This window comes from Salmo salar, chromosome 09, assembly GCF_965601325.2.
Source record: "Salmo salar chromosome 09, fSalSal1, whole genome shotgun sequence".
NCBI classification, from domain to species: Eukaryota; Metazoa; Chordata; class Actinopteri; order Salmoniformes; family Salmonidae; genus Salmo; species Salmo salar.
This window is the reverse complement of record NC_138299.1, coordinates 133,204,849-133,230,308: the sequence shown is the minus strand read 5'-3', so window position 1 is coordinate 133,230,308 and position 25,460 is coordinate 133,204,849. Positions and strand designations below refer to the sequence as shown.

Sequence of the window (25,460 nt, the reverse complement as noted above, 5' to 3'; positions counted from 1 at the left end):
AAGCTTGTAATGAACACGAGGGGAGACAGACAGCTGGTTTCAAGTGCAGGGCGCAGCTGGTGTTTATTGGTAAAGGACCACAGGAGGAGGCAGGTAGCTGGGTCCAGGGGCAGGCAGAAGGTCATACACAGGGGGTCCAAAAAGGCAACAGTACAGGCAGGGAAAAGGCTAGTAACGTCATCCGGGAGATCAGACAATAGGTAGATAACAGGAAATCCGATAGGTTAAAGTACAGGCAGGAAATAGGCAAAAGGCGTCATTAGTGAGGCAGGCCAAAACTATCATACACAGGAGGATTAGATTATGGGGAAAAACAGAGCTCCAAATAGAAGTGTGTCACAAAACAAACAACACCTCACAGTGATGGGGTGCAAAGAACTGAACTAAATAGTGTGGGATAATGACATACAGGTGTGTGAACAGGTGATCAGAATTCAGGTGATTGGGAGCTGGAGAGTGAGCTGCGTTCAGGGGGTCTATGTGTTTGAGAGTGTGAGTTGGAAAGTGGGCTGTAAAGTGAGCTGCGTTCAGGGGGTCTAGGTGTTTGAGAGTGTGAGTTGGAAAGCGGGCTGTAAAGTGAGCTGCGTTCAGGGGGTCTAGGTGTTTGAGAGTGTGAGCTGGAAAGCGGGCTGTAAAGTGAGCTGCGTTCAGGGGATCTATGTGTTTGAGAGTGTGAGTTGGAAAGTGGGCTGTAAAGTGAGCTGCGTTCAGGGGATCTATGTGTTTGAGAGTGTGAGTTGGAAGCAGATGTTATAAAGCAAGTCAATGTAATATGTATGAATCACCGACTGCAACAGGCACAGACATTTCCCTGCATCTTTCCCTTTCTTTTCTAACTGGTGTCTGTCTATACATTCATCAGAGAGAGAGCGACAGAGACAGTGTGTGTGGGCGTATGTGTGTGTGAATACTTTAAAATACAAAGTGTAAACAGATATGAGATGAGACAAGAATTCTCACCTCTTGGCAGCTCAGTTCAAGGACTGAATGTGGGTGGGTGTGTTCCATTTAAAACAATGAAAATGATCTTAAGGTAAATATATTCTCTGAGTTAAACTGAGATAGAACTGTTTATTCATCTAATTACAGCTCATCCTCGTCCTTTATTGTATCCATCTTGGATAGGAGGAAAACTGCACGTACAAAATAATACATGTTGGAAATAAATCTGATTAGTGACAGACTATTATCCATAACTGTAACCAAGTAAACTAAAAAAACGATTTGTGTTTTATGGCACTTTTCTGTTGAAGCCAGTTTATTGTGCCATAACAACGGTCGTCTGCTATACAGTAGAATAATAGTTGTTGGAACAACCCTAGGCCACTATGCTTTCCAAGTGAATACATCATATTAGACTAGAAAATGTAAGCTTCTAAGCATGTTTGGTGCTTTAACCACTGTCATTACATGGCTTTAACCACTGTCATTACATGGCTTTAACCACTGTCATTACATGGCTTTAACCACTGTCATTACATGGCTTTAACCACTGTCATTACATGGCTTTAACCACTGTCATTACATGGCTTTAACCACTGTCATTACATGGCTTTAACCACTGTCATTACATGACTTTAACCACTGTCATTACATGGCTTTAACCACTGTCATTACATGGCTTTAACCACTGTCATTACATGGCTTTAACCACTGTCATTACATGGCTTTAACCACTGTCATTACATGGTGTCATTACATCATCTCTGGGTAAAGTGCCCACATCACTGTTTAGAAACATGTAGGAATATTCCTCCATGCCACCCATAACGCCATAACTCAGATTCCCAGATAGTGTGTGTTTGTGTGTGTGTGTGTGTGTGTGTGTGTGTGTGTGTGTGTGTGTGTGTGTGTGTGTGTGTGTGTGTGTGTGCCTGCTGTGTGCCTGCATGTGTGTGTGTGTGTGTGTGTGTGTGTGTGTGTGTGTGTGTGTGTGTGTGTGTGTGTGTGTGTGTGTGTGTGTGTGTGTGTGTGCCTGCTGTGTGCCTGCATGTGTGCCTGCGTGTGTGTGTGTGTGTGTGTGTGTGTGTGTGTGTGTGGGTATGTGTGTGTGTGTGTGTGTGTGTGTGTGTGTGTGTGTGTGTGTGTGTGTGTGTGTGTGTGTGTGTGTGTGTGTGTGTGTGTGTGTGTGTGTACCACAATACGTAAACTAGGATAAGTCTGAGTTTTCATGTCAACTTTCCCATGTTAAGACAATGTTACATAAATGGTACATTATGGTACTTTACATATGAACTTTATTGCCCAAGACAGCCTTGAATTCGGTTGAGAAAACTCTTCAGCACAAATTCCCGTTGAGTTATAAAGAAAAGTCTTTATATGACCTGTTTAACAATGCACTTCAATTGCTGCAGCTGGAAGTCAATGTTCCCTTTCTCACAACAAGCATTTTGTTCTCAGTAATAGTGGAATTTGAACTGCAATAATGGAAAGTACTTTTTCATCGATATGATTGATTGCTTAATTTGGGGTGATTTCTGATAGTAAACTAGCTTCAAATGATGTTCTGGAATTCTGTGCCTTTATTGTACAGATGTTTCATAGACATTATTTGGAAATATTATGGAACACACCTTGAATACAACAGGATATGTCAGGATATTTCTGAGAGGGATTGGTGAAACATGTGAGGACACATGCAGGATGAACATTCCCAGCCAAGGCAGCAGCTACTCTTCTTGGGGTCCAAACACACTAAGGCACTTACATTACACATAAAACCAAAGATAAATCAACACATCATATAACATTGTTACACCACTATATATCTACAACAAAACATGTATGATACCACCATACAACAATATTACAATTACAATGTACGTGTGTGTGTGTAGAGTGTGTGTGCTAGCGCCCATGTGCGTATGCGTGTCTGTACCTGTGTGTGTCTCTTCACAGTCCCCTGCTATTCCACAAGGTGCATTCTTGATACACATGGGAAGCTGTTGAGCATTAAAAAAAAACAGCAGCGTTACTGTTTTTAACACACTCTAACCAGCGCGCCTGGCACCTACTACCATACCTCGTTCAAAGGGACTTCAATATTTTGTCTTGCCCATTCACCCTCTGAATGGCATACATGCACAATCCATCTCAATTGTCTCAAGGCTTAAAAATAATTATTTAACCTGTCTCCTCCCCTTCATCTACGCTGATTGAAGTGGATTTAACAAGTGACATCAATAAGGGATCATATCTTTCACCTGGATTCACCTGGTCAGTCCATGTTTTGTACACTCAGTGTATATCCATTGATTTCTGAAAATGTATAAATGCCTCATGAGTACAACTGTCACACCACATCAGAATCCAAAATATATCCATTGTTAGTAAACAATGTAATTGTAAACAAACTCCTCAAAACTATAATTCTGGTATAATGGATCATGGACAGTCCTTGCGTCAATAGTTCTGTCTATGCATTTGAGAATTGTTTCCCAAAAGTTTTAAACAGTGATGGGTGAACCTTTGTAGCTGTTTGAACTGCAGATTGCCCCTTTAATATGTATTTTGATCAATTAAGTTAATCAAATCAATTGTTTTGATTTTACAGAAACAAATGTATTTTTAAGAAACGTTTTTGAATAAATGTCAGTTTATCTAATGATGTAGATCTAGAATTAGGCTACATGTGTAATAAATATCTAATAACATAAAGAGTACAGAATGTGTAATCATTTGTTGATTAAATGTCTAAATGTTTGACCTTTTTTTATATATATAATTACATAACGAAATAAAACAAATGCATGTGGTGACATTGTGACAATTTGATGTTCGGCAATTCCAAAGCAACAGTGACGCAGCCTCAGATTTTTCACTTTAAAATGTATATAAAACCAAAACCAATTATTGCAAAGTTTAACAAACCGTACAACTCTATGGACAAGGACAAGGCCTACTTTTAGCAATTCCCACAGACATTTTGACAAAAACACATTTACTTGAAGAACATCGCAAATGCAAAGTTTGGTAACAGAATGACAGAGCCACAGATGAGACAGATATTTCACCGGATGTATAAATGTGAAGCATCCGGTTGGCATTTCCACACACTACCAAATATAGTGGTGAGAGAAAGCCCAGTGGCCGGCAGTGGGAGAAGATGGAGGGAGATGGATTTTGGCCGACATTCTGCAAATGTTCTCATCGATAAAACGTTTGATCTCAATACAGTTTTCTATTTCCAAAACTAGAATATGTTACGAAAAGAGTGGACTAAGTTTGTAGACTTTACCCTTTGCCAAAGTTTCCAAAAAATGTGTTGTTTAGAAGGAGTGCAAAGGCGAATTGTGTTACTGCATACGCGCACTTCACATAGTAGCTGTGTAACTGAAATGTGCAAATACGTGCTAGAATGCGCCAATAGGCTTTCACTTGCACTGTTCCTAGGCCGTCATTGTAAATAAGAATGTGTTCTTATTAATGACTTGCCTAGTTAAATAAAGGTTAAAAAAAAAGAAAAAAAAGTCTATGTGTTTTTGTAAAATATTCTGAGAAAATTGTTAAAAGTAGTCATTGTGCATAGAGGTGTGTGGTTTGTTTAACTTTGCAATCATTGTTTTTTGTTTGATATTCAGTACATTTTAAACTGACACCGTGGAATTATCCTGAAATGGGAGAGCAACAGAAACTCGACGTGCAGTTCGAAGCTTCGTCCAGATGGGGCAATCTCGAGACCATTATGCGGACAAGACTACTGTATTAATAACTTCTAGAGGTTTTACTTACAGTTTAAGTACGTTTTGTCTTTGTTTCTGATCAGAACAAGTGAATTATTTGAAGATTTTGCCCGCAAACTATTCAGTCTTGCGAAGACGAGTCTATAATAACAAAGGAACCGAAACTCTTAGTTAGGGTCTTGAATCTTTTTTTGGTATCCTACAAACTGGCAATGGAAGATTCGGACACCAGAGCAATTCTTCCCGAAGATACTCTATCGTCTGTAGACGACGACATACCGATAAATGACACATTTTGTAATAACGAGGAGGTTGAGAATAAGGGACACATTTGCTATAGACGGCCGCCGTTCGCTTGCCCGCTTTCGGTTTCTGTTGAACCCGTGTTGTTCTTATCGATGTTCTCACTGTCTCTTCAGTGGCCGCTGTCTACGCAGTACCTATGGGACCGCATCAGTGAAGACGTTGGTTACAACGGAACAAAAGGAGGGGGATGTGCCAACACTTCTGGGCCCCCAGACCCACTTCAAAAGGTGGGGGAAACATAGACAATCCTCTATCACTCCTGTTCTTGTGTGCACGCTTTTATTCCAGCCTAGCACTAACACGGCTGGTTTAGCAAATAAAGGTCTTGAATGATGATTAAATAATTGCTTAATTGGTTGAATAACATCAAATAATAATCTAACTTCACGTTTAACATCTTAATGATCATTATGATAAATGTTAACCTTTATTCAACAAAGTTAGTCTAGCTGGGATAAAAATATATTTTTTAAGAGACCTGTATGGGATCAATATCATGCCAAATGTATTGTGAACTCACAGCATGCATTTTATATTCGTGTATCATGATCTGTACAATTAAGCTCCAATCCACAAATGTATATCACCAATCCACAAATGTATATCACCAATCCACAAATGTATATCACCAATCCACAAATGTATATCACCAATCCACAAATGTATATCACCAATCCACAAATGTATATCACCAATCCACAAATGTAAATCACCAATCCACAAATGTAAATCACTTTCCACAAATGTAAATCACCAATCCACAAACAAACACGATTTGATTTGTGTATCGATATATTGCATTCGATTTTTTTTATTACTACAGATATGTAGGTCATTTCCAAGGGCCTTAAGTAAAATGACTGCCATAAGATTTGTACATAGGAGAGATATGCGCAAACATGACAGTTATGGCAAATTATCAACATTTCTTGTGTTACTTTTTGATTGATTCGATTTTTTTTTACTTTAGTTTATTTAGTAAATATTTTATTTAGTAAATATCTATTTCTTGAACTGCATTGTTGGTTAGGGGCTTGTAAGTAAGCGTTTCACTGTAAGGTCTACACCTGTTGTATTCGGCGCATGTGACAAATACAATTTGATTTGATTTGATACACATCAATATTAAAAGCAGTACGTCAGTAAAGGACATGTACATGACACAAGTTAAAAAAAAAAATAGAGTGCAATACATCAAATGATGGCCAATAAAATAAGTATCAAAATACGTAATGTAAGACAGAATCCTTCCTTACATACTGCAACGCCAACTAGTGACATCAGGTGACAACTAGAAACAACTACATGTCCCAACTACCAGTTCATCTATTTGTCCTTTGAACTCCTCTAGGGACACCAGGTAATGTAGTTTTAGGTTGGCATGCAGATAACTGACCATGACAGTGAACTGTTTGCTTTCATCATAACTCAAACCATATCCTCTCATCATTCATCAGGAGGTAGAGACCCTGACAGCCCACTGGAACCTGTACATCAACTTGGGAGGATTTGCAGTGGGGCTGTTTGTGGTGACTCTGCTTGGCTCCTGGAGTGACCAGGGGGGCCGGCGCCCCGTGCTCATCCTGCCCAGCCTGGGTCTGGCCCTGCAGGCTGGGGTCTACCTGCTGGTCATGTACCTCAAGCTGCCCGTGGCCTGGTTCCTCCTGGGCAGGCTGCTCTCAGGCCTCTCAGGTAGGGATATGTCCTGTATTGATAAGAAGATGGGACACCATTATGTTAGCTTCAGGAAGATCTTTACTAAGATACAACCAGATAACACATCATGTCCAACTCAAGTTTTTCAGAATCAATTAGTTGCTAGGGCCAATTAACCAATTAATCCGCTTTTTTTAAACACGTTTTTTGATCAATGTGGGCATCCTTGACCGACTTATTGATTAGTCAACTAACTCATCCTTACTCTCAGGCGACTTCAACAGCATCCTGGCAGGCTGCTTTGCCTATGTGGCTGATACTAGCGACAGGGGCTCCCGGACCTTCAGGGTGGCAGTGCTGGAGGCCTGTCTGGGACTGGCTGGCATGCTGGCCAGTATCATAGGGGGGCAGTGGCGGCGGGCACAAGGGTAGGTTATATCATGTTAAGATGTCCCAAGGTAGCTAGCTATCTGTGGATGAAAAACATATCACTCTCATATTCTTCTTCAATTCATTTTTTGATTACAGTATGTTTGTAAGCTTCTTAACTGGATAACACTTATATCTCTCATGGGGACTTGATCCATACTGAAATAACCAAATTCCCCACCCTTTCTTTTCCTCCCCAGGTACATTAACCCATTCTGGCTGGTGCTGGCCACTAACCTGGCTGCTGCCCTCTATGCCTACCTGTTTGTACCCGAGTCCGTCACCCCTGACCCCAGTGCCAAACTCTTTACCACCCGTCACCACCGCGCCGTCTACCGCCTCTACTCTGCACTAGGCGACCCCACTGAGGTCGGCAGTTACACAAAATGGAGGAGGTACAAACTGTGGCTGTACATCTTCTGCTTCTTCCTGGTGGTGACGGTCCACTTTGGCAGCCGCGAGCTGTATGTTCTGTATGAGCTGAGCTCTCCGCTGTGCTGGGGCCCAGGGCTGATCGGCTGGGGCTCTGCAGCCCAGAACCTGGCCTACCTCAGCAGCCTTCTGGGGTTGAGGACCTTGCAGCGATGCCTAGAGGACTCCTGGGTGTCTCTGGTGGGACTGGCCTCAAACATGACTGGCCTGGTGGTCATCTCACTGGCCAACACTACTGAACTCATGTTCACAGGTGAGAGGCTATCCCAGAAAACAAAACGAGTTAAAATGACATCATTACAACCAGATTACAATCAGTTTAGAGTTTACTAGATGTGTTGACCTTTTTCACAGTTTATTATTAGTCTTAATGAACATGTGCTCTTGGCTCAGCTAGCAACAGTATAAGTCAGCAGTATTACCTGATGGTGTCTGGAGAACAGTGCACAGGGAGAAACGCTGTAGTAGCACACAGTAAGACACCTGTCTCCCAGAGTACTAGATCAATAAGCCTGCCCTGGAGGACTTCTGTTTTCTCTCTCCTCCTGTCTGGTTTCTTCCACAGAGATCACACAGCTGGGTAGAGGTCGCAAAACTCACTGCTTATTCACTGCCTTCTTGTGATGGTGATAGATTATACATGGAACATCCCCATCATCACTGTTGTGTGTCCATTCCCCAAGTAAACTTCCATAGTGTACCTTTAACAGGTAAATGTGTGTCTACTCCCCTTCTCTAACAGGCTATGGGCTGTGCTTCCTCTACATGGCAGCCACTCCAGTCCTCAGGGCCAAGCTGTCCAAACTGGTGGGGCCTGAAGAACAAGGTGAGAGAGCGCTTTCAAAAGAAGGCCCTTAGCTGGGATATATTCACAATATGTCACGGCCTCTCATGTATACAGTTTCATAGTGCTCTATGACTACATCTATAAGGTGCTGTAAATGTTCATAAGGTAGCATAACACTTCATAAGAATATGCTTTAAGTGCTACGTGCTATTTCCTGTCCTGTGTGTGTTTCAGGTGCGTTGTTTGCGTCGGTGGCCTGTGTGGAGGGGCTGTGTTCCCTGGTGGCCAGCAGCCTCTTTAACACTCTCTACCCAGCCACCCTGCACATCATGAAGGGATTCCCCTTCCTGTTCGGAGCCCTCCTCCTCCTCATCCCTACAGGGATCATTGGGTAAGTCCTTCCTTACCTGAAATTCCAATTTCAGATGTCCTCATTTAAAACACTAAGGCCATAAATACCTTGTGATTCATGCATGTTGTTGTGTGTTTAGGATAGTTGAGTGTCGGGATCAGAGAACAGACAGAAGAGAGGACTCTGCAACATCCTGACAGACAGACAGACAGACAGACAGACAGACAGACAGACAGACAGACAGACAGACAGACAGACAGACAGACAGACAGACGGACGGTTAGTAGATAAACTTCTTCACATCACAGCTTGAGCGTCTGGAAGGCCACAGCCTCTGCTGCCCTACATACACCTTTTTACCAGTGTGCTGGAGAGGTAGCTGACTGTCATTAGACCACACAAAGTTTGGATTCCGTGGCTTCAACACCAAAAGACCAAAAAGCTGGAACCACCAGCCAACTCCCCATGTCAGACATCACTGTGCACTACGTCATGTGAGACTAGAAGAGAAAGAGGTCTGGGTTCCCTGTTGTATTTTAAACTGAAAACCTAATGTGAGCTGACATACAATTGTGGTCAAATAATACCCACAGTACTATATCAAACTATCCAAGGGCAGGCAGAAAATACATGACTCAGAAAATATGAAATTCAATAACAGTGCATCTCAATGTCACCATAGCATGCGAGCAGCAGGTAGATCGACTTTAGCCCAACTTGTCCAGACTCAACCATTAGTATCTCTGAACAAAACGAGACCCATCCGCTTCTAACAGCAGTCAGGGAGTACTGAGTTACACTGCTTACAGTTTACTGTCATCCCTCCATTCAACAGATAGCCCAGTCTAACCCCTTAAGTGCCCTAACACAGCAACCCTGTCACCCCTCCATACTATACAATAGATAGGAGTGTGTGTGTGTGTGTGTGTGTGTGTGTGTGTGTGTGTGTGTGTGTGTGTGTGTGTGTGTGTGTGTGTGTGTGTGTGTGTGTGTGTGTGTGTGTGTGTCATTAGATGGCCTAGTCTAAACTCCCTGCTCCCTAAAGTGTTCCCACATAGCAACACATGATAACCCCCCAGCACAAGGCCACAGCTAGCTCACACACACCACACACACTGTCCTGGGTTCAACCCTCAGTAGCACAGGGGGCAACCAGATCTCTTATAACACATTTAAAAGGATGCAACAGAAACTGAGGGGTTGGGGCCAGGGGGAGAGTTGAAGCATTACTGTCACTCAGTATTTGGGATGATATATTTTGATTTGCTGTTAGGGAGGAAGGCCTGCGATAGCCTACTGGCTTTCTGTCTTCTGAAATCATGTAACCAATGTGTTCAATGCACTGACTGGAAGTTGCTTTGGATAAGAGTTTCTGCTCAGTATTGTGATTTGATTTTATTGTCTGTACCGTACAGTATTACTGATTTTTAAATACTGAATGATATTTATCATCTTTAGAAAATGGAACGAATGAATAATTGAATCATACCAATGATATATATTTGACACTTAAAGTTAAGTGGCTTCTTGAAATGAAATGATATTGCCTTATAAAACATTTATAGCACCTTGTAGATGCTGATGTGGAAAGCCAATTATATATTTGATAACACTTAACTGGCTTCTTATGAAATGTTATTGCCTTATAAAACATTTATAGCACCTTGTAGATGCAGAAGTGGAACATATGAAACTCTACAATAAAGCAAGCCACAAAAGGGAATGGTATATGATGAGTGTTTCACAACTAGGGGCCTTCTGCCTCATGCCTTACTGATTTACCGTTTCATAATACCATTGAATCTATTAGCTGCTATGAATATGTTAATAATAATAATAAGGCAATATAACGCTTCATAAGAATCCATTTCAAGTAGTGTTGCACTATATTGTAATGCACAGAAAGATTCACAGATTTACTGTATCCTGGGGTAGTTGTTTTTATTGCGCTACTATATTGTAAAATGACAACAATGCCTAAATCTTGAATAAAGAAAGTAAACAAGAACATGTCTATGTATACAGTATTTAATCAACATACCTGTATTAAGGCAACAGGGGAAATAGCCCAGAAGAGCCATCAAAACAGTGTCAAGATATAGCTAGCAGTGCTGAGAGCAAATACTGTAACTTGGGACTGAGGTGACATTTTTTGTTTTCCTTTCCCCCACACCATTTAGTACTGTGTGGGTACATAAGTATCTACTGTACATCACTAACAGATATGAATCTACAACACAAACACGTCACTAATAACCTAATAATTCCATGTTTAAAGTAAAGTGTTAGCGTTCCACTTCATTGAATTATAAATACAATAACCTGGTGATTTGATCACTTCTGTGCTCATTTTGCAACACTTGGTTAGTAATATCTAAACAGATAATCAGAAACTGCATGATTGTTTTGTTAGATGTTTTTCTGATCATGTCACAGATAATAGTAGACTTCAAATGATTTAGACAGGGGTGGTGCATGCTGGTCTAAAAAGGATCCTCAATGTGAGCCATGTATACAGTATTTAGCTCTGCCCTCAATGTGATATCCTTTATCTACTGAATTGCTTCTATCCAATAGATACAAGCTGGTGAACTAAGGCTGACTGTCAATCAGCCAAATCAATTACAGAATCTCTTTTGGCGTGAGGAAGGAATCAAACCACAAATCAGCATTGTAGTTACATCAGTTTAGCCGAACAAAGTAACGCAGCATGTTGTGACTGTATACTACAAGACTTTCTGACAGGCAGGTGATGGAAGTGTTTTCATAGAGTAGCTTCAGCCTTAGCTGGTAGTGTAGATATTGTTTTTGTCAACTGATTGTATCTTTGTGAACAGTGAGAGAGAGTGTCTATCCGTTTTCACATGTGCAAGATACATTGATAATGGTATTTTTCATTGCCTCAAGTTTGGTTGAGAGAGAGAGTTCTTTGTGAACCCCTGATTGTCGCTGGGCAGATGAGTGTAAGTGTATAATGAGTATAGTTATTGTAGACCTCTTCTATCCTGGTCACAGATCTGTTTGCGTTGTTTTGACATCTCGTATGGTCCTTGTCACGACAATGACCATAGGAGTTGGCAAAACAGCACATAAACAGATCTAGGACCAGACTCGATCTGTATCGGTCAGAGGTCATCTCTGTGGGATTAGGCGGTTTGCCAGCACCCAGGTTACACAATCGTAAAGACACATCAAATCAATGCAATAGTCGACCACCAATGAGCTTGCAGAATTCCATTTAAGCACCATGAGAAGAAAAAAAAGAAACAGTATTTCAAATACACTATGTACTTTACACTGGAACATTACTAAAAGCCTGGTCCCAGATCTGTTTGTACTCTTTCCAACTCCAAGCCTAACATGTCAAGGAGTTGGAATGATAGCACAAACAGGCTGGTACTCAGGCTACTATAAACCAGAATGCTGTCTTTTCTTTGAAAGTATGGGCGTATTTAGAACAATGAGAGAGCAGTGCTAAGGAGAGGAAACAGAGATACTCCACATTTGTATTACGTGTAATGCATGATGCCATCAACGGCTGACTTTTCACACTGGTTATTTCCTGAGAGACAAACAATATACCTGACCATGCTAATAACAGCTTATGACATTGGTACTGCAGTTTTGGAGAGCACTACATGGTATTTACAAGTGCTGAAAAACATATGATTTAAATACAGACTATTAAACGTGTCTTCACATGCACACGTGTAGAGCTGACCAACCAGAGCGCAGAGCATGCTCTGTTCGACATTATTGATTACTGATCACTAATGGTCACAATTTTACATCATCACAGACCAGAGCTCCATTCAAGGGCCTTTGTTTCTTCTGTGGCCCTTGCGGCCCCTTAGGGCAGTCTGTCTTGGGACAGTCTGTCTGGTCTTGGCTGGGGTTGCCTTTGAGAAAACGCAGGATCTTCTCAATGGTGGCCTCTTGGTACTCATGGGACCACCTGTATCGAGAGAGAAAGGGAGGGAGGGAGGGAGAGAAAGAGGGAGAAAGGGAAAGAGAAAGGGAGAAAGAGGGAGAGATAAAGAGAGAGGTTGAGTGATAGAGAAAGATAGAGAAGGAAAGAGAAAGAGAGGGAGACAGAGACAGGGGGAAAGAAAATGTAAGAAACTCCAGCGAAGTGCACTTTGGATAAGTGTTCAAACTGCTCATCTCTCTCAAACAGTCTGCCGTCTCTGTCTGACTCACTTGATGCCGTTGAAGTTGAGGATGGTTTTCATGTCCTCAGGCAGAGAGTTTGGGTCAGGCCACATGAAGTTATCAGTGACAGGGACGATGTTCTTCTTCCCAGCGAGAGCTGTGACTATCTCCTGCAGGATTTACGAGAGGTACGTTAAATCACAGACAGGCACAGTGTCTACGCAGTCTAGACATGTAAGGGCCGGGGTATATGGGGAAAATAATCTCTCGACTGTAACATTGTTCTGTATGCAGGGCAGGGGCGTCAATAGGGTATGGCAGAGTATGGCAGTCGCCAGACCCTAGCTCAACACCAACTATTTAAAATAGGCTACTAAAATCATTCCAAGGCAAATGCATAATTAGCGGGCTGGCTTTAGGACCATGCACACGCCTTTGAGCGTGCGAGAAGGGTGTTTATCCGGTTGGATGCCTTTGAGAGAGCACATCGACGCAGCTGCAGTGAACAGTGCAACTTTTCTTTCAAAATAGTGCAGAGGTGGAAGATGGTTGTAGATGGCTAGGTAATTACTGTTTGACTTGACATGAAACTAAACTTGAGTTTTTAATACTGGTGCTGAGCTAATGGGTAAAGTAGCAGCTAATTGCTGTATGACATGTTTGTAGAACGTTAAGTCCTTTATGGACTAAGGTGAATGAAGCTACAGCAGCAAGGTGATAATGTCCAGTCAATTTGGTTGTTTTTGCAGTTTGTTTTTAGCGTTTTTAAATTGTGTAGCAATGGAGTACATGAGCTTCAACTTTATATAAATTCCTTGGAGCTTCAACGTTGCCATACCCTAAGTTCAGCTGAAATGACGCCACTGATGCAGGGGACCTCTCTATGTCTAATATTGTATATCACCAACATATAGATGGAACATCTAGACATGTAACAGCTAGAGTGACAGGATTATACACATAGAACATTTTTGGAATTCCATCTAGATACTATTGGATCTACACTGAATGAACAAAACATTATGAACACCTGCTCGTTCCATGACAGACTGACCAGGTGAATCCACGTGAAAGCTATAATCCCTTGTTGATGTTCGTCGAGGCATGGATTCTACAGGGTGTTGAAAACGTTCCACAGGGATGCTGCCCCATGTTGACTCCAATAATTCCCACAGTTGTGTCAAGTTGGCTGGATGTCCTTTGGGTAGGGGACCATTCTTGATACACACAGGAAACTGTTGATAGTGAAAACCCCAGCAGTGTTGCAGTTCTTGACACAAACCAGTGCGCCTTGCATACCCCATTCAAAAGCACTTAAACATTTTGTCTTGCCCATTCACCCTCTGAATGGCACACATTCACAATCCATGTCTCGAGGCTTAAAAATCCTTCTTTAACCTGTCTCCTCCTCTTCATCTACACTGATTGAAGTGGATTTAACAAGTGACATCAATAAAGGATCATAGCGTTCACCTGGATTCACCTGGTCAGTCTATGTCATGGAAAAAGTAATGTTTTGTATACTCAGTGTATATTGTTCTGTATGCAGAACCTATCTATGTATAGATCTGTCTATGTCTGACCTTGTGTACCCAGTCCTTCATGCCAGTGTCGCCCATGCACTTGTCGAGGGCGTTGGCAGACAGCACCAGGATGAAGTTCCGTGCCCGCTGGACGCTCTGGATCAGCTTGTCCTCAAACTTCCCTGCTTCCAGCTTCTCCACGTCAATGAACACACTGAAACCTCTGACCTGCAGGTGGACCTTCAACAGACTGGGGGGGGGGGGGGGGGGGGGGAGAGAGTAACAATTGACGATCTATAGATCTTAGCCTCCAGATAATCCTGACAAACCTGATAATGTTCTCAAAGCTCCCTAGCTTTCCCTCTCTCCTGACTATTATTCCTCGCCCTATCCATGACTCTCCCTCTTCCTCTCCCTCTCTGCAGACCTTGCGAGCTGGGAACCGGTAGTCCTGCGGTAGCTAATAAACACATCCGGTCCAGGGGGCTGGGCATCGGTCAGACACGGCTTAATCGGCCTACGGGTGGCTGCCAGGATCTTGGCGCGATGGATGCCGTTCTCTAGAAGGAGAAAAGGAATACTTTATTCTCCATTGTCTTGCAGGGCAAGTACATGTGGCTTTTGGCTCACAACCCACCTATGTAACAGTCTGACTGGAGCTGCTTGTCGGTGAGGTGGAGGACGTTCTTGCGGTCCACGCCAGACTGCACCAGGCCGTAGGTGTACTGGCGGAAGCGTGGGTTCACCTCGCCCAGCCAGTCAGCCATGTTGTTGGGGTCACAGGTCGAGTAGTTGGCGTAGGTCTTCAGCACACGCAGGTCACGGAGGAACCTAGAAGACAAATCAAAATGGAGTTGGCAGGGTGAGGTGTGGATTTTATTTCAATGCTCAATTTCACTGATGTTGACTGATGTAACAGATGTTTTATAAGCTTGATATAAACTTGACAGATGACTGAACTAACCTCTTGCGAGTGAGTCCTGCGGTCATGCCCAGGTCAGTGCTCAGCTCCTGCTCTGTGATGTTCAGCAGTAGGTCACCATCCACCTGCAGCTCCTGAAGGATGGGCAGAGAGAGTAGAGAGAAAGACTGAGTTAATTTAGTGAGTAAGAGGCTAAGGAGAAATACAGGTAACTGCCAAAACAAAGGAAACACCAACATAAAGTGTCTTAATAGGGCGTTGGGCCACGACGAGCCAGAACAGCTTTAATGCGACTTGGCATAGATTCTACAAGTGTCTGGAACTCTATTGGAGGGATGCTTTGCTGATGGTGGTAGAAAACGATGTCTCCAGAATCTCCCATAAGTGTTTAATTGGGTTGAGATCTGGTGACTAAGAGGGCCACGGCATATGGTTTACATTGTTTTCATGCTCATCAAACCATTCAGTGACCACTCGTGCCCTATGGATGGGGGCATTGTCATCGTATGGGGGCATAGCCATGGTTGACAAAATAATGGCCAAAATACTGGCCTGCCCAGCATTTTTATACATGTCCCTAAGCATGATGATATGTTAATTGCTTTATTAACTCAGGAACCACATCTGCGTGAACGCACCTGCTTTCAATGTACTTAGTATCCTTCATTTACTCAAGTATTTCTGTTATTTTGGTAGTTACCTGTAGGTATCCATATCTAATGGATATGAAACCAAACATTGACCTTATTTTGTCACCATCTTTACAAGGACTATAGAAGAGCATTCTCATTGTTTACTGTTCAAACCTTGTCTTTTGCTATCGCTATCTCTATCTATCTTTCTCTCTCACACACACACACCGAGACACAGAAACACACACCTGGAAGCGCTCAGTGTAAGAGCTGAATCCAATCACTTGGAGCCATCTCTGCACCTCACCACCCTTCCAGTTGGGCACGGAGGACAGGATACGTCGCGGCACCTCCTCCCCCATCATCCCCAGTGCCCGCTTGGCCAGGGCACAGGCTGTCCCGTTGCTGGAGTACATGACAATCCTTTTCAGGCTCTGCACCGCACCTATCTCCTGGAAGATCTGGGAGGAAGAATGTACACACATTCAATTGTATGTCCATTGATATTGTAGGGCTGGTGATTTTAATTAAGGAACATTTAAATCCCTTTTACCTCATTTTTACCGGTATGTCACCTGTGCAACTAGATGCAACAAAACTTGATCACATTTACTCCACACACAGAAACGCATACAAGGCTCTCCCTCGCCCTCCCTTTGGCAAATCTGACCATAACTCTATCCTCCTGATTCCTGCTTACAAGCAAAAACTCAAACAGGAAGTAACAGTGACGCACTCAATACAGAAGTGGTCAGATGAAACGGATGCTAACGGACTGTTTCGCTAGCACAGACTGGAATATGTTCCAGGATTCATCCGATAACATTGAGGAGTTTACCACATCAGTCACTGGCTTCATTAATAAGTGCATCGACGATGTCGTCCACACAGTGACCACACGTACTGTACATATCCCAACCAAAAGCCATGGATTACAGGCAACATCCGCACTGAGCTATAGATTGGAGCTACTGCTTTCAAGGAGCAGGATACTAATCCGGATGTTATAAGAAATCCCGCTACGACCTTCAATGAGCCATCAAACATCCAGCTTGAACGCTCGTCGGATGTGGCAGGGCTTGCAAACTATTACGGATTACAAAGGGAAACCCAGCCGCAAGCTGCTCAGTGACGCGAGCCTACCAGACAAGCTAAATGCCTTCTATGCTCGATTCGAGGCAAGTAACATTAAACCATGCATGAGAGCGCCAGCAGTTCCAAACGATTGTGTGTTCTCGCTCTCCGTAGCCAATGTAAGACCTTTAAACAGGTTAACATTCACAAGGCCGCGGGACCAGATGGATACCAGGACACGTACAAAGATCATGTGCTTACCAGCTGGCGGGTGTCTTCACTGACATTTTCAACCTCTCCCTGACCCAGTCTGTAATACCTACATGTTTCAAGCAGATCACCATAGTCCCTTTGCCCAAGAACGCCCAGGTAACCTGTCTAAATGTCTATTTCCCATAGCACTCACATCATTAGCCATGAAATGCTTTGAAAGGCTGGTCATGGTTCACCCAAACAAGGGCACTGCGTTCATCCACCTCTGGCCTGCTGGCCCCCCTACCTCTGCGGAAGCACAGTTCCCGCTCAGCCCAGTCAAAACTGTTCGCTGCTCTGGCACCCCAATGGTGGAACAAGCTCCCTCACGACGCCAGGACAGCGGAGTCAATCACCACCTTCCGTAGACACCAGAAACCCCACCTCTTTAAGGAATACCTGGGATAGGATATAGTAATCCTTCTAACCCCCCCCCCCCAAAAAAAAAGATATAGATGTACTATTGTAAAGTGGTTGTTCCACTGGATATCATAAGGTGAATGCACCAATTTGTAAGTCGCTCTGGATAAGAGCGTCTGCTAAATGACGTAAATGTAAAAATGTAACATCAACACCAACATCCCAGACACTCTGGACCCACTCCAAATTGCATACCGCCTCAATAGAACCACAGATGACACTGCTCTCCCCCACCTGGACAAGAAGAACACCTACAGTTGAAGTCGGAAGTTTACATACACTTAGGTTGTAGTCATTAAAACTTGTTTTTCAACCACTCCACAAATTTCTTTTTAACAAATGTGGCGTACAGCAGGTCAGCCACCAGGGGGAGACTCGTCGAGGCCTGGTAACAGATGGAGTATACATCACGAGGCGATGGCTCCATCTGCTGGACATGCCAGGTCTCGACGGGCTCTCCAGCCAGGACTAATTGGGGCTGATTGGGAGCTGGTGAGTAATCAAGGGCGGATTGCTCACCAGCTGTGCAAGGCCCATAAAGCTGCCAGAAGGGCAGCACACAGTGGAGGAATGGGGGAAGATAGGACTCCTGTATTATTGTTAATGGTTGCAGAGGTAACAAGAGTGAGTTCAGTTTTGTTCCCGACAGGAAATATCCAGACCCGGAATCCCAGAAGACGGCATCCCGGAGAGGGTCTCGTAGGGGAGACATATCCTTTTCTTTTTGATCTATTATTTAAATAAACACCCTTGAAACTGAGCTAATCCTTCTCTGTCCATGTCTGATATGGGTAAACGTCTTGACCAAACCCCCTGGTCTGCCATACAAACTATAGTTTTGGCAAGTCGGTTAGGACATCTACTTTGTGATTGACACAAAGTTAAGGTATTGGAGTGGTCATCACAAAGCCCTGACCTCAATCCCATAGAACATTTGTGGGCAGAACTGAAAAATTGTGTGTGAGCAAGGAGGCCTACAAACCTGACTCAGTTACACCAGCTCTGTCAGGAGGAATGGGCCAAAATTCAAAAATGGGCCAAAAAACTTATTGTGGGAAGCTTGTGGAAGGCTACCTGAAACGTTTGACCCAAGTTAAACAATTTAAAGGCAACACTATCAAATACTAATTGAGTGTATGTAAACTTCTGACCCACTGGGAATGTGACGAAAGAAATAAAAGCTGAAATAAATCATTCTCTCTACTATTATTCTGACATTTCACATTCTTAAAATAAAGTGGTGATCCTAACTGACCTAAGACAGGGAATTTTTACTAGGATTAAATGTCAGGAATTGTGAAAAACTGAGTTTAAATGTATTTGGCTAAGGTGTATGTAAACTTCCGACTTCAACTGTATGTGAGAATGCTGTTCATTGACTACAGCTCAGCGTTCAACACTAGAGTGCCCTCTAAGCTGATCACTAAGCTCAGGACCCTGGGACTGAACATCTCCCTCTGCAACTGGATCCTGGACTTCCTGATGGGCCACCCCCAGGTGGTGAGGGTAGACAAGAACACATCCGCCATGCTGACCCTCAACACGGGCCCATCTGGGGTGCATGCTTAAGTCTCCTCCTGTACTCCCTGTTCACCCACGACTTCGTGGCTGTGCACGACTCCAACACCATCATTAAGTTTGCTGACGACACAACAGTGGTAGGCCTGATCACCGACAACAATGAGACCACCTATAGAGAGGATGTCACAGACCTGGCAGTGTGGTGCCAGGACAACAACCTCTCCCTCAATGTCAGCAAGACAAAGGAGCTGATCGTGGACTACAGGAAATGGAGGGTCGAGCACGCCTCCATCCACATCATCGGGGCCATAGTGGACTTGTCAAAGACTCCAGCCACCCAAGTCAGAGACTGATCTCTGCTACCGCACGGCAAGCGGTACCGATACACCAAGTCTAGAACCAACAGGACCCTGAACAGCTTCTACCCCCAAGCCATAAGACTACTAAATAGTTAACCAAATAGCTAACCGGACAATCTGCATTGACCCCTTTTGGACTAACTCTTTTGACTCATTACATATGCTGCTGCTACTGTTTATTATCTATCCTGTTGCCTAGTCACTTTACCCCTACCTATATGCACATATCTACCTCAATTACATTATACCCCTGCACATCGACTGTACTGGTATTCCATGTACAGTTTTTAGCCAAGTTATCGTTACTCATTGTGTATTTATTCCTTGTGATATTATTTGTATATATTTTTCTCTCTTCATTGTTGGGAAGTAAGCATTTCATAGTTAGTCTACACCTGCTGTTTACAAAGCGTGTGACAAATGCAATTTGATTTGATTTTATATATAGTTAGGTAAGTGGGCACCAGAAGTGGTTTTAGGCCCCAAAAGGTTGTTGGGTGAAATCCCTGTATCCACTACCCACTAAAGCAGGGTTTCCAAACCTGGTCCTCTGGACACCAAGGGGTGCACATTTCATTTTTTGTCCTAGCCCTACACAGCTGACTCAAATAATCAACTAATCATCAAGCTTTGATCATTTTAATCAGCTGTGTAGTGTTAGGACAAAAACCTAAACGTGCACCTCTTGGGGTCCTGAGGACCAGGTTTGGGAAACTCTGCACTAAGGTGTAGTGGTCACCACAGGGAGAGCGTGCAGGCTTTTGTTCCAGCCCAGCACTAACACATCTGATTCAGCAAATCAACTGCTTATCAAGGTTGAACCAGGTGTGCTTTTGTTCCCTGATACTGACCTTGGTGTTGCGCTGGCGTGACTTGATGCTGGTTTCGACACACAGGTAGAAGGCAGCGATACACTTCCCCTCCAGTCTGGCACCATCCAGTAGTGGCAGGAGCTGCTGTAGATCTGCCGCCGTCCTCCCCTGCATGCTGTCCGCACTGTCCAGCAAGCTCCTGGCAAACTCATCAGGGTCCAGAGATGCAATAAAGGGCTCCACCAGCTCCAACGTCCCTGACTTCACCACCTATAATAATACATTTAGCAGACACTTTAATCCAGAGAAATGTACAGTGTTGTGTGCATACATATTTTCGTATAGGTTGCCACTGCAGGAATCACACCAACCACCCTGGTGTTACAAGCTCCATGCTGTACTAACTGAGCCACACAGGACCCACCTCCTGCTCGATCTCCCGGTTATTGGCGAGCACGGCCACCGCTAAACACGCATGGAAGCGGATGAGCTCGTCCTCTTTGGAGAACGCCAACGGAAACAACCACTCGGCTGCCTGCTTCTCGATCATCAGCCGCTGGCAGTGATGGCCGCCATACATGGCGCAGTTGGCGAGTGCCACAGCACAGTGGCGGAGGACAGTGGGGTCGGTACCGCGGCACCAGAAGAGCAGGGCATCCAGGGCGCCGTTGGCGATGAGCTGGGCAGACGTCTCCTCGGTGTGTTTGAACATGTGCTCCAGGATGCCTGAGACGCTGCGGGCCAGCTGGGCGTCCTCTGTCTCCCTCGTCAGATTCAGGATCACCCCCAGACCCATGTGAGCCACGTAATCTCTGAATAAGAAGAGAGAGAGGTGAAGACGGTAAAGAAAATGATTAGTATATAACTAGGCAGGGTTGGGTAGGTTAATTTCAAAATGTAATCCGTTACAGATACTAGTTACCTGTCCAAAATTCTAATCAGTAACGTAACTTTTGGATTACTCAAACTCAGTAATGTAATCTGATTACATTCAGTTACTTTTAGATTACTTTCCCCTCAAGATGCATTAGAAGAAGGCAAAAATGTATGTTACCAATTGAACGACATCTATGGCAGGATAAATCTGTGTTAAAGTTTACATATTTGGCCATATGGATGTTAAATTTTACTTTATGGGTTTGTTATGTAGGCTTCTTCTAACCCATCACTTTCTACTACATATAATATGATTCAATTATATCTTTACATTAAAAACCAAAGTCTATCAGAATTCCAGTCATTCCAATAAATGTTATACCCCTTGATTTTCAAGAATAGGACTTGGAAATATGGAAGTATAGATTAGCCAAATTGTTTTACCTGAGCACCAAAACTAAGGACTTATTAGCCAGCACTACTCTGTTTATGATTTTGTTGTCATGGAGGACTGATTGGGCTCATTGGTTTGAGTAGAAAAATAAATGCTGCGTTCATGGAATGGCATGCTTTGACCAATAATAAGTGATATCCGTATCACCTAAACTACACCACTGATGTCATCCTTACCTCCTTACCTGCTGTCATCCTTACCGCCAACAGTGCGACTTGGAAAAACATAGCTTGGACTGTAGCCTACAAATGACTAATCCTGCTCTTTCCCCGCGATCCATCAAACACATTTGGTGTGTCATCACAGTGGTCTCTGACTTGTGGTCAGACTCGCTCAGGTGGAACAAATTTACATTTGCGCCTTTTTTCAATGCTGATTTGAATGTCATTCAGAAAACAGAGAAGTGTCAAATATTTTTTTCGCAAACATTCTTTCTGAACGTAAAACTTATCCTCGAAGTAATCGTCTAGTTTTTCAAAAGTATCTGTAATCTGATTACAATATTTTGGCTGGTAACGCAACAATTACCGTTATTATCGCAACAATTACACGTAATCAGTTCCTCCCCAAACCAGTGGCTGAGTTTCTAAATGTTTTTTTTAACCTTTATTTAACTAGGAAAGTCAGTTAAGAACAAATTCTTATTTACAATGACGGCCTACCGGGGAACAGTGGATTAACTGCCTTGTTCCGGTGCAGAACGACAGATTTTTACCTTGTCAATTTGGGGATTCAATCCAGCAACCTTTCAGTTACTGGCCCAACACTCTAACCACTAGGCTGCCTGGTCTAACCACTAGGCTGCCTGGCGCCCCAGAACGACTAAGACTTATCTGTATCTGGGTCCTGGAAACTGTCCCTAAAGGTTAGGACCAAGGTAATATGTTGTACAACTGAAAAAGTGCATGTGGGCCTGTAGTGAATACACACCTGTTCTCAGAGACCAGTATCTGCTCCAGTAGTTTGGCAGACTCATAGGTGATCTCCACAGCAGGTGTCATGAGGAGTTGCAGGAGCAGCTCCAGTCCTCCGTCCAGTCGTATCCTGTTGCATATCTCCTCCGCGACCTGCCGGCCCACAGTAGGCAGAACCCAGGCCTCCTCCACTAACTGGAACGTCTCTGCGATGGCCCTGCGGGTCTCGTCTAGATCCGATGTATCTTTGGCTGATTTCAGTGTCTTGATAGCGGAGCGCAGGGCCGGGAGCGAGGTATCCAAAACATCCTGGACGTCGGCACCGTGGACACCCGGTGAGACCGGTGGTGCTTTCGGTTCCGAGAATGAGCTCGAGCTGCCCGACCTCCGGTTCCCAATCCGGCTGACATATTCCGGTACCGTGAGTCTTTCGGAGCTGAACATGGAGAGGTATTGATAGAGTCTCCAGAGGAAAACGGTTAGAGATAAGAGCATCAACAGCCAATCTCTGTCAGGGCCAAGAGGGCTTGTTGCAGGCCCTGATCAATAACAGATCAATTATCAGGCTAGTTTCTCTGGAGAAATAAACGTGTGCGTAATAACCTGGTTATAAATGAATGGGAAACAATGTTTGTCTTGCATTCAAGTTGTTTAGATACATGAACAAACCACAATAGGTGAAATTACAATCCCATCATCTGGACTGGATGCTGAGCTATAAAATCAAAGTGACAGCTTTCACTAAATTGCATCATCATCACACTGATGTCATCTTTGAAAATAAGTGAATAAAGACTCATCTCGCATCATCATGACCAAGCCGTCACACTATGCTTGCATTTAAACACGGATGTCCTCCGTTTTCTCCTATCGTTTACACAAGGCCTTGTTGGATCAAATTATGTCTACTCAGAATAACCCAACGCCAAATAAATTATCAAGCTTTCACTGTGTCCACTATTAGATAATGTATCACCACTGCGGATGTTTAGAGAACTCCTAGACAGGGAAAACAATTGTCTCAAAAAGCCCATTACATATCAAATTACGTTTACCAGCTGGATGGAGAAATATAAACAGCTCTGTTGTCTTCTGTCTCTCGCTTGCATTATTGAGGCTTAATCCAGACAAAGACGCACTGTCGATCAAAATGACTCTCACGGTTTTCCTTTTTCCTCTCTATTCACATGACTATATTGAAACGACATGTTGTCCTTTAATCCATAACAAATATATCTTATTTAGGCTACGTATTGTTAAAATAGCCTCTCTCCTTGACATCCTTGACTCAGCATCCTCGAACGTCCTCGAAGCTAGGACCGCCCATTACCTTCAGGATATATTTACAGACGGACATGTCATACCGAGGCCCGCTCAGCAACAAAGCGCCAGTATGGTGCTCATCTCCACTATGCCCCCTTGTGGATAAAGGTAGAAGTATAATCAATCAACAAGATGGTACACACATCAACTGTGCTAAATAGGTTATTATGGAGCTACAATAAGATAAAACAGTGCACATCAATTGCTACACTACATGTCCAAAAGTATGTGGACACCTACTCGTTGAACATCTCATTCCAAAATCATGGGCATTAATATGGAGTTGGTCCCCGTTTGCTGCTATAACAGCCTCCACTCTTCTGGGAAGGCTTTCCTGTAAATGTTGGAACATTGCTGAGGGGACTTGCTTCCATTCAGCCACAAGAGCATTAGTGAGGTGAGGGAACTGATGTCAAATCAAATCAAATCAAATTTTATTGGTCACATACACATGGTTAGCAGATGTTAATGCGAGTGTAGCGAAATGCTTGTGCTCCTAGTTCCAACAATGCATTAATATCTAACAAGTAATCAAACAAATTCACAACAACTATCATATATACACAAATGTGAAGGGATGAATAAGAATATGTACATATAAATATATGGATGAGCGATGGCCGTGCGGCATAGGCAAGATGCAGTAGATGGTATAGAGTACAGTATATACATATGAGATGAGTAATGTAGGATATGTAAACATTATTAAAGTGGTGTTATTTAAAGTGACTAGTGATACCATTATTAAGTCCATTTATTTAAGTGGCCAGAGATTTGAGTCTGTATGTTGGCAGCAGCCTCTCTATGTCAGTGATGGCTGTTTAACAGTCTGATGGCCTTGAGATAGAAGCTGTTTTTCAGTCTCTCGGTCCCAGCTTTTATGCACATGTACCGACCTCGCCTTCTGGATGATAGCGGGGTGAACAGGCAGTGGCTCGGGTGGTTGTTGTCCTTGATGATCTTTTTGGCCTTCCTGTGACATCGGGTGCTGTAGGTGTCCTGGAGGGCGGGTAGTTTGCCCCTGGTGATGCGTTGCGCAGACCGCACTACCCTCTGGAGTGCGTTGCGGTTGCGGGCGGTGCAGGTGACGTACCAGGCGGTGATACAGCCTGACAGGATGCTCTCGATTGTGCATCTGTAAAAGTTTGTGAGTGTTTTTGGTGACAAGCCGAATTTCTTCAGCCTCCTGAGGTTGAAGAGGCACTGTTGCACCTTCTTCACCACGCTGTCTGTGTGGGTGGACCATTTCAGTTTGTCCGTGATGTGTACGCCAAGGAACTTCAAACTTTCCACCCTCTCCACTACTGTCCCGTTGAAGCGGATGTGGGGATGCTCCCTCTGCTGTTTCCTGAAGTCCACAATCATCCCCTTTGTTTTGTTGACATTGAGTGAGAGGTTATTTTCCTGACACCACACTCCGAGGGCCCTCACCTCCTCCCTGTAGGCTTCTCGTCGTTGTTGGTAATCAAGCCTACCACTGTAGTGTCGTCTGCAAACTTGATGATTGAGTTGGAAGCGTGCATGACCACAGTCATGGGGAACAGGGGTGGAGATGTTGTTTCCTACCTTCACCATCTGGGGG

At 43.6% G+C, this 25,460-nt stretch overlaps 2 protein-coding genes and 1 long non-coding RNA gene across 5 annotated transcripts; 1 reads left to right on the top strand and 2 right to left on the bottom strand.

Annotated features, from left to right (window-relative positions):
- Positions 1 to 37: 37 nt before the first annotated feature.
- Positions 38 to 5,009, bottom strand: LOC106612858 (uncharacterized). Of its 2 annotated transcripts, XR_014378891.1 has the most exons (4): positions 4,732 to 5,009; positions 3,204 to 3,258; positions 2,879 to 2,942; positions 38 to 2,702 (listed from the first exon to the last, which is right to left on the bottom strand). It is a non-coding gene; the product is annotated as an uncharacterized LOC106612858 (long non-coding RNA). The 2 variants fall into 2 exon arrangements; XR_001330378.3 differs by having other exon boundaries at positions 2,879 to 3,258.
- On the top strand, positions 4,657 to 10,652 carry slc46a1 (solute carrier family 46 member 1). Of its 2 annotated transcripts, none has more exons than XM_082956303.1 (7): positions 4,657 to 5,215; positions 6,446 to 6,680; positions 6,916 to 7,072; positions 7,274 to 7,758; positions 8,248 to 8,331; positions 8,527 to 8,683; positions 8,789 to 10,652. In XM_082956303.1, exons 1-7 carry the CDS (start codon positions 4,895 to 4,897, stop codon positions 8,790 to 8,792), a joined length of 1,443 nt encoding a protein of 480 aa, XP_082812429.1. In that variant the 5' UTR covers positions 4,657 to 4,894; the 3' UTR covers positions 8,793 to 10,652. The 2 variants fall into 2 exon arrangements, with proteins under 2 accessions (XP_082812429.1, XP_014069907.1); XM_014214432.3 differs by having other exon boundaries at positions 8,784 to 10,652.
- LOC106612856 (NAD(+) hydrolase SARM1) lies at positions 10,569 to 23,936 on the bottom strand. Its single transcript, XM_045724541.2, has 10 exons — positions 22,572 to 23,936; positions 20,736 to 21,123; positions 20,351 to 20,581; positions 16,122 to 16,334; positions 15,284 to 15,375; positions 14,957 to 15,150; positions 14,747 to 14,879; positions 14,380 to 14,569; positions 12,845 to 12,966; positions 10,569 to 12,599 (listed from the first exon to the last, which is right to left on the bottom strand). Exons 1-10 carry the CDS (start codon positions 23,048 to 23,050, stop codon positions 12,422 to 12,424), a joined length of 2,220 nt encoding a protein of 739 aa, XP_045580497.1. The 5' UTR covers positions 23,051 to 23,936; the 3' UTR covers positions 10,569 to 12,421.
- Between the last annotated feature and the right edge of the window lie 1,524 nt (positions 23,937 to 25,460).

What these genes read in the sequence shown, in the direction of transcription:
- LOC106612856 (XM_045724541.2), bottom strand. Translation starts at nt 23,050, where the DNA reads ATGCTCTTATCTCTAACCGTTTTCCTCTGGAGACTCTATCAATACCTC. An exon ending in CACGCCAGCGCAACACCAAG is followed by an intron (nt 16,335 to 20,350) that starts GTCAGTATCAGG and finishes TCTTCCTCCCAG; the next exon opens with ATCTTCCAGGAGATAGGTGC. An exon ending in TGAAGGACTGGGTACACAAG is followed by an intron (nt 12,967 to 14,379) that starts GTCAGACATAGA and finishes TAAATCCTGCAG; the next exon opens with GAGATAGTCACAGCTCTCGC.
- slc46a1 (XM_014214432.3), top strand. Translation starts at nt 4,895, where the DNA reads ATGGAAGATTCGGACACCAGAGCAATTCTTCCCGAAGATACTCTATCG. An exon ending in GCTGCTCTCAGGCCTCTCAG is followed by an intron (nt 6,681 to 6,915) that starts GTAGGGATATGT and finishes CCTTACTCTCAG; the next exon opens with GCGACTTCAACAGCATCCTG. An exon ending in ATCCCTACAGGGATCATTGG is followed by an intron (nt 8,684 to 8,783) that starts GTAAGTCCTTCC and finishes TTGTGTGTTTAG; the next exon opens with GATAGTTGAGTGTCGGGATC.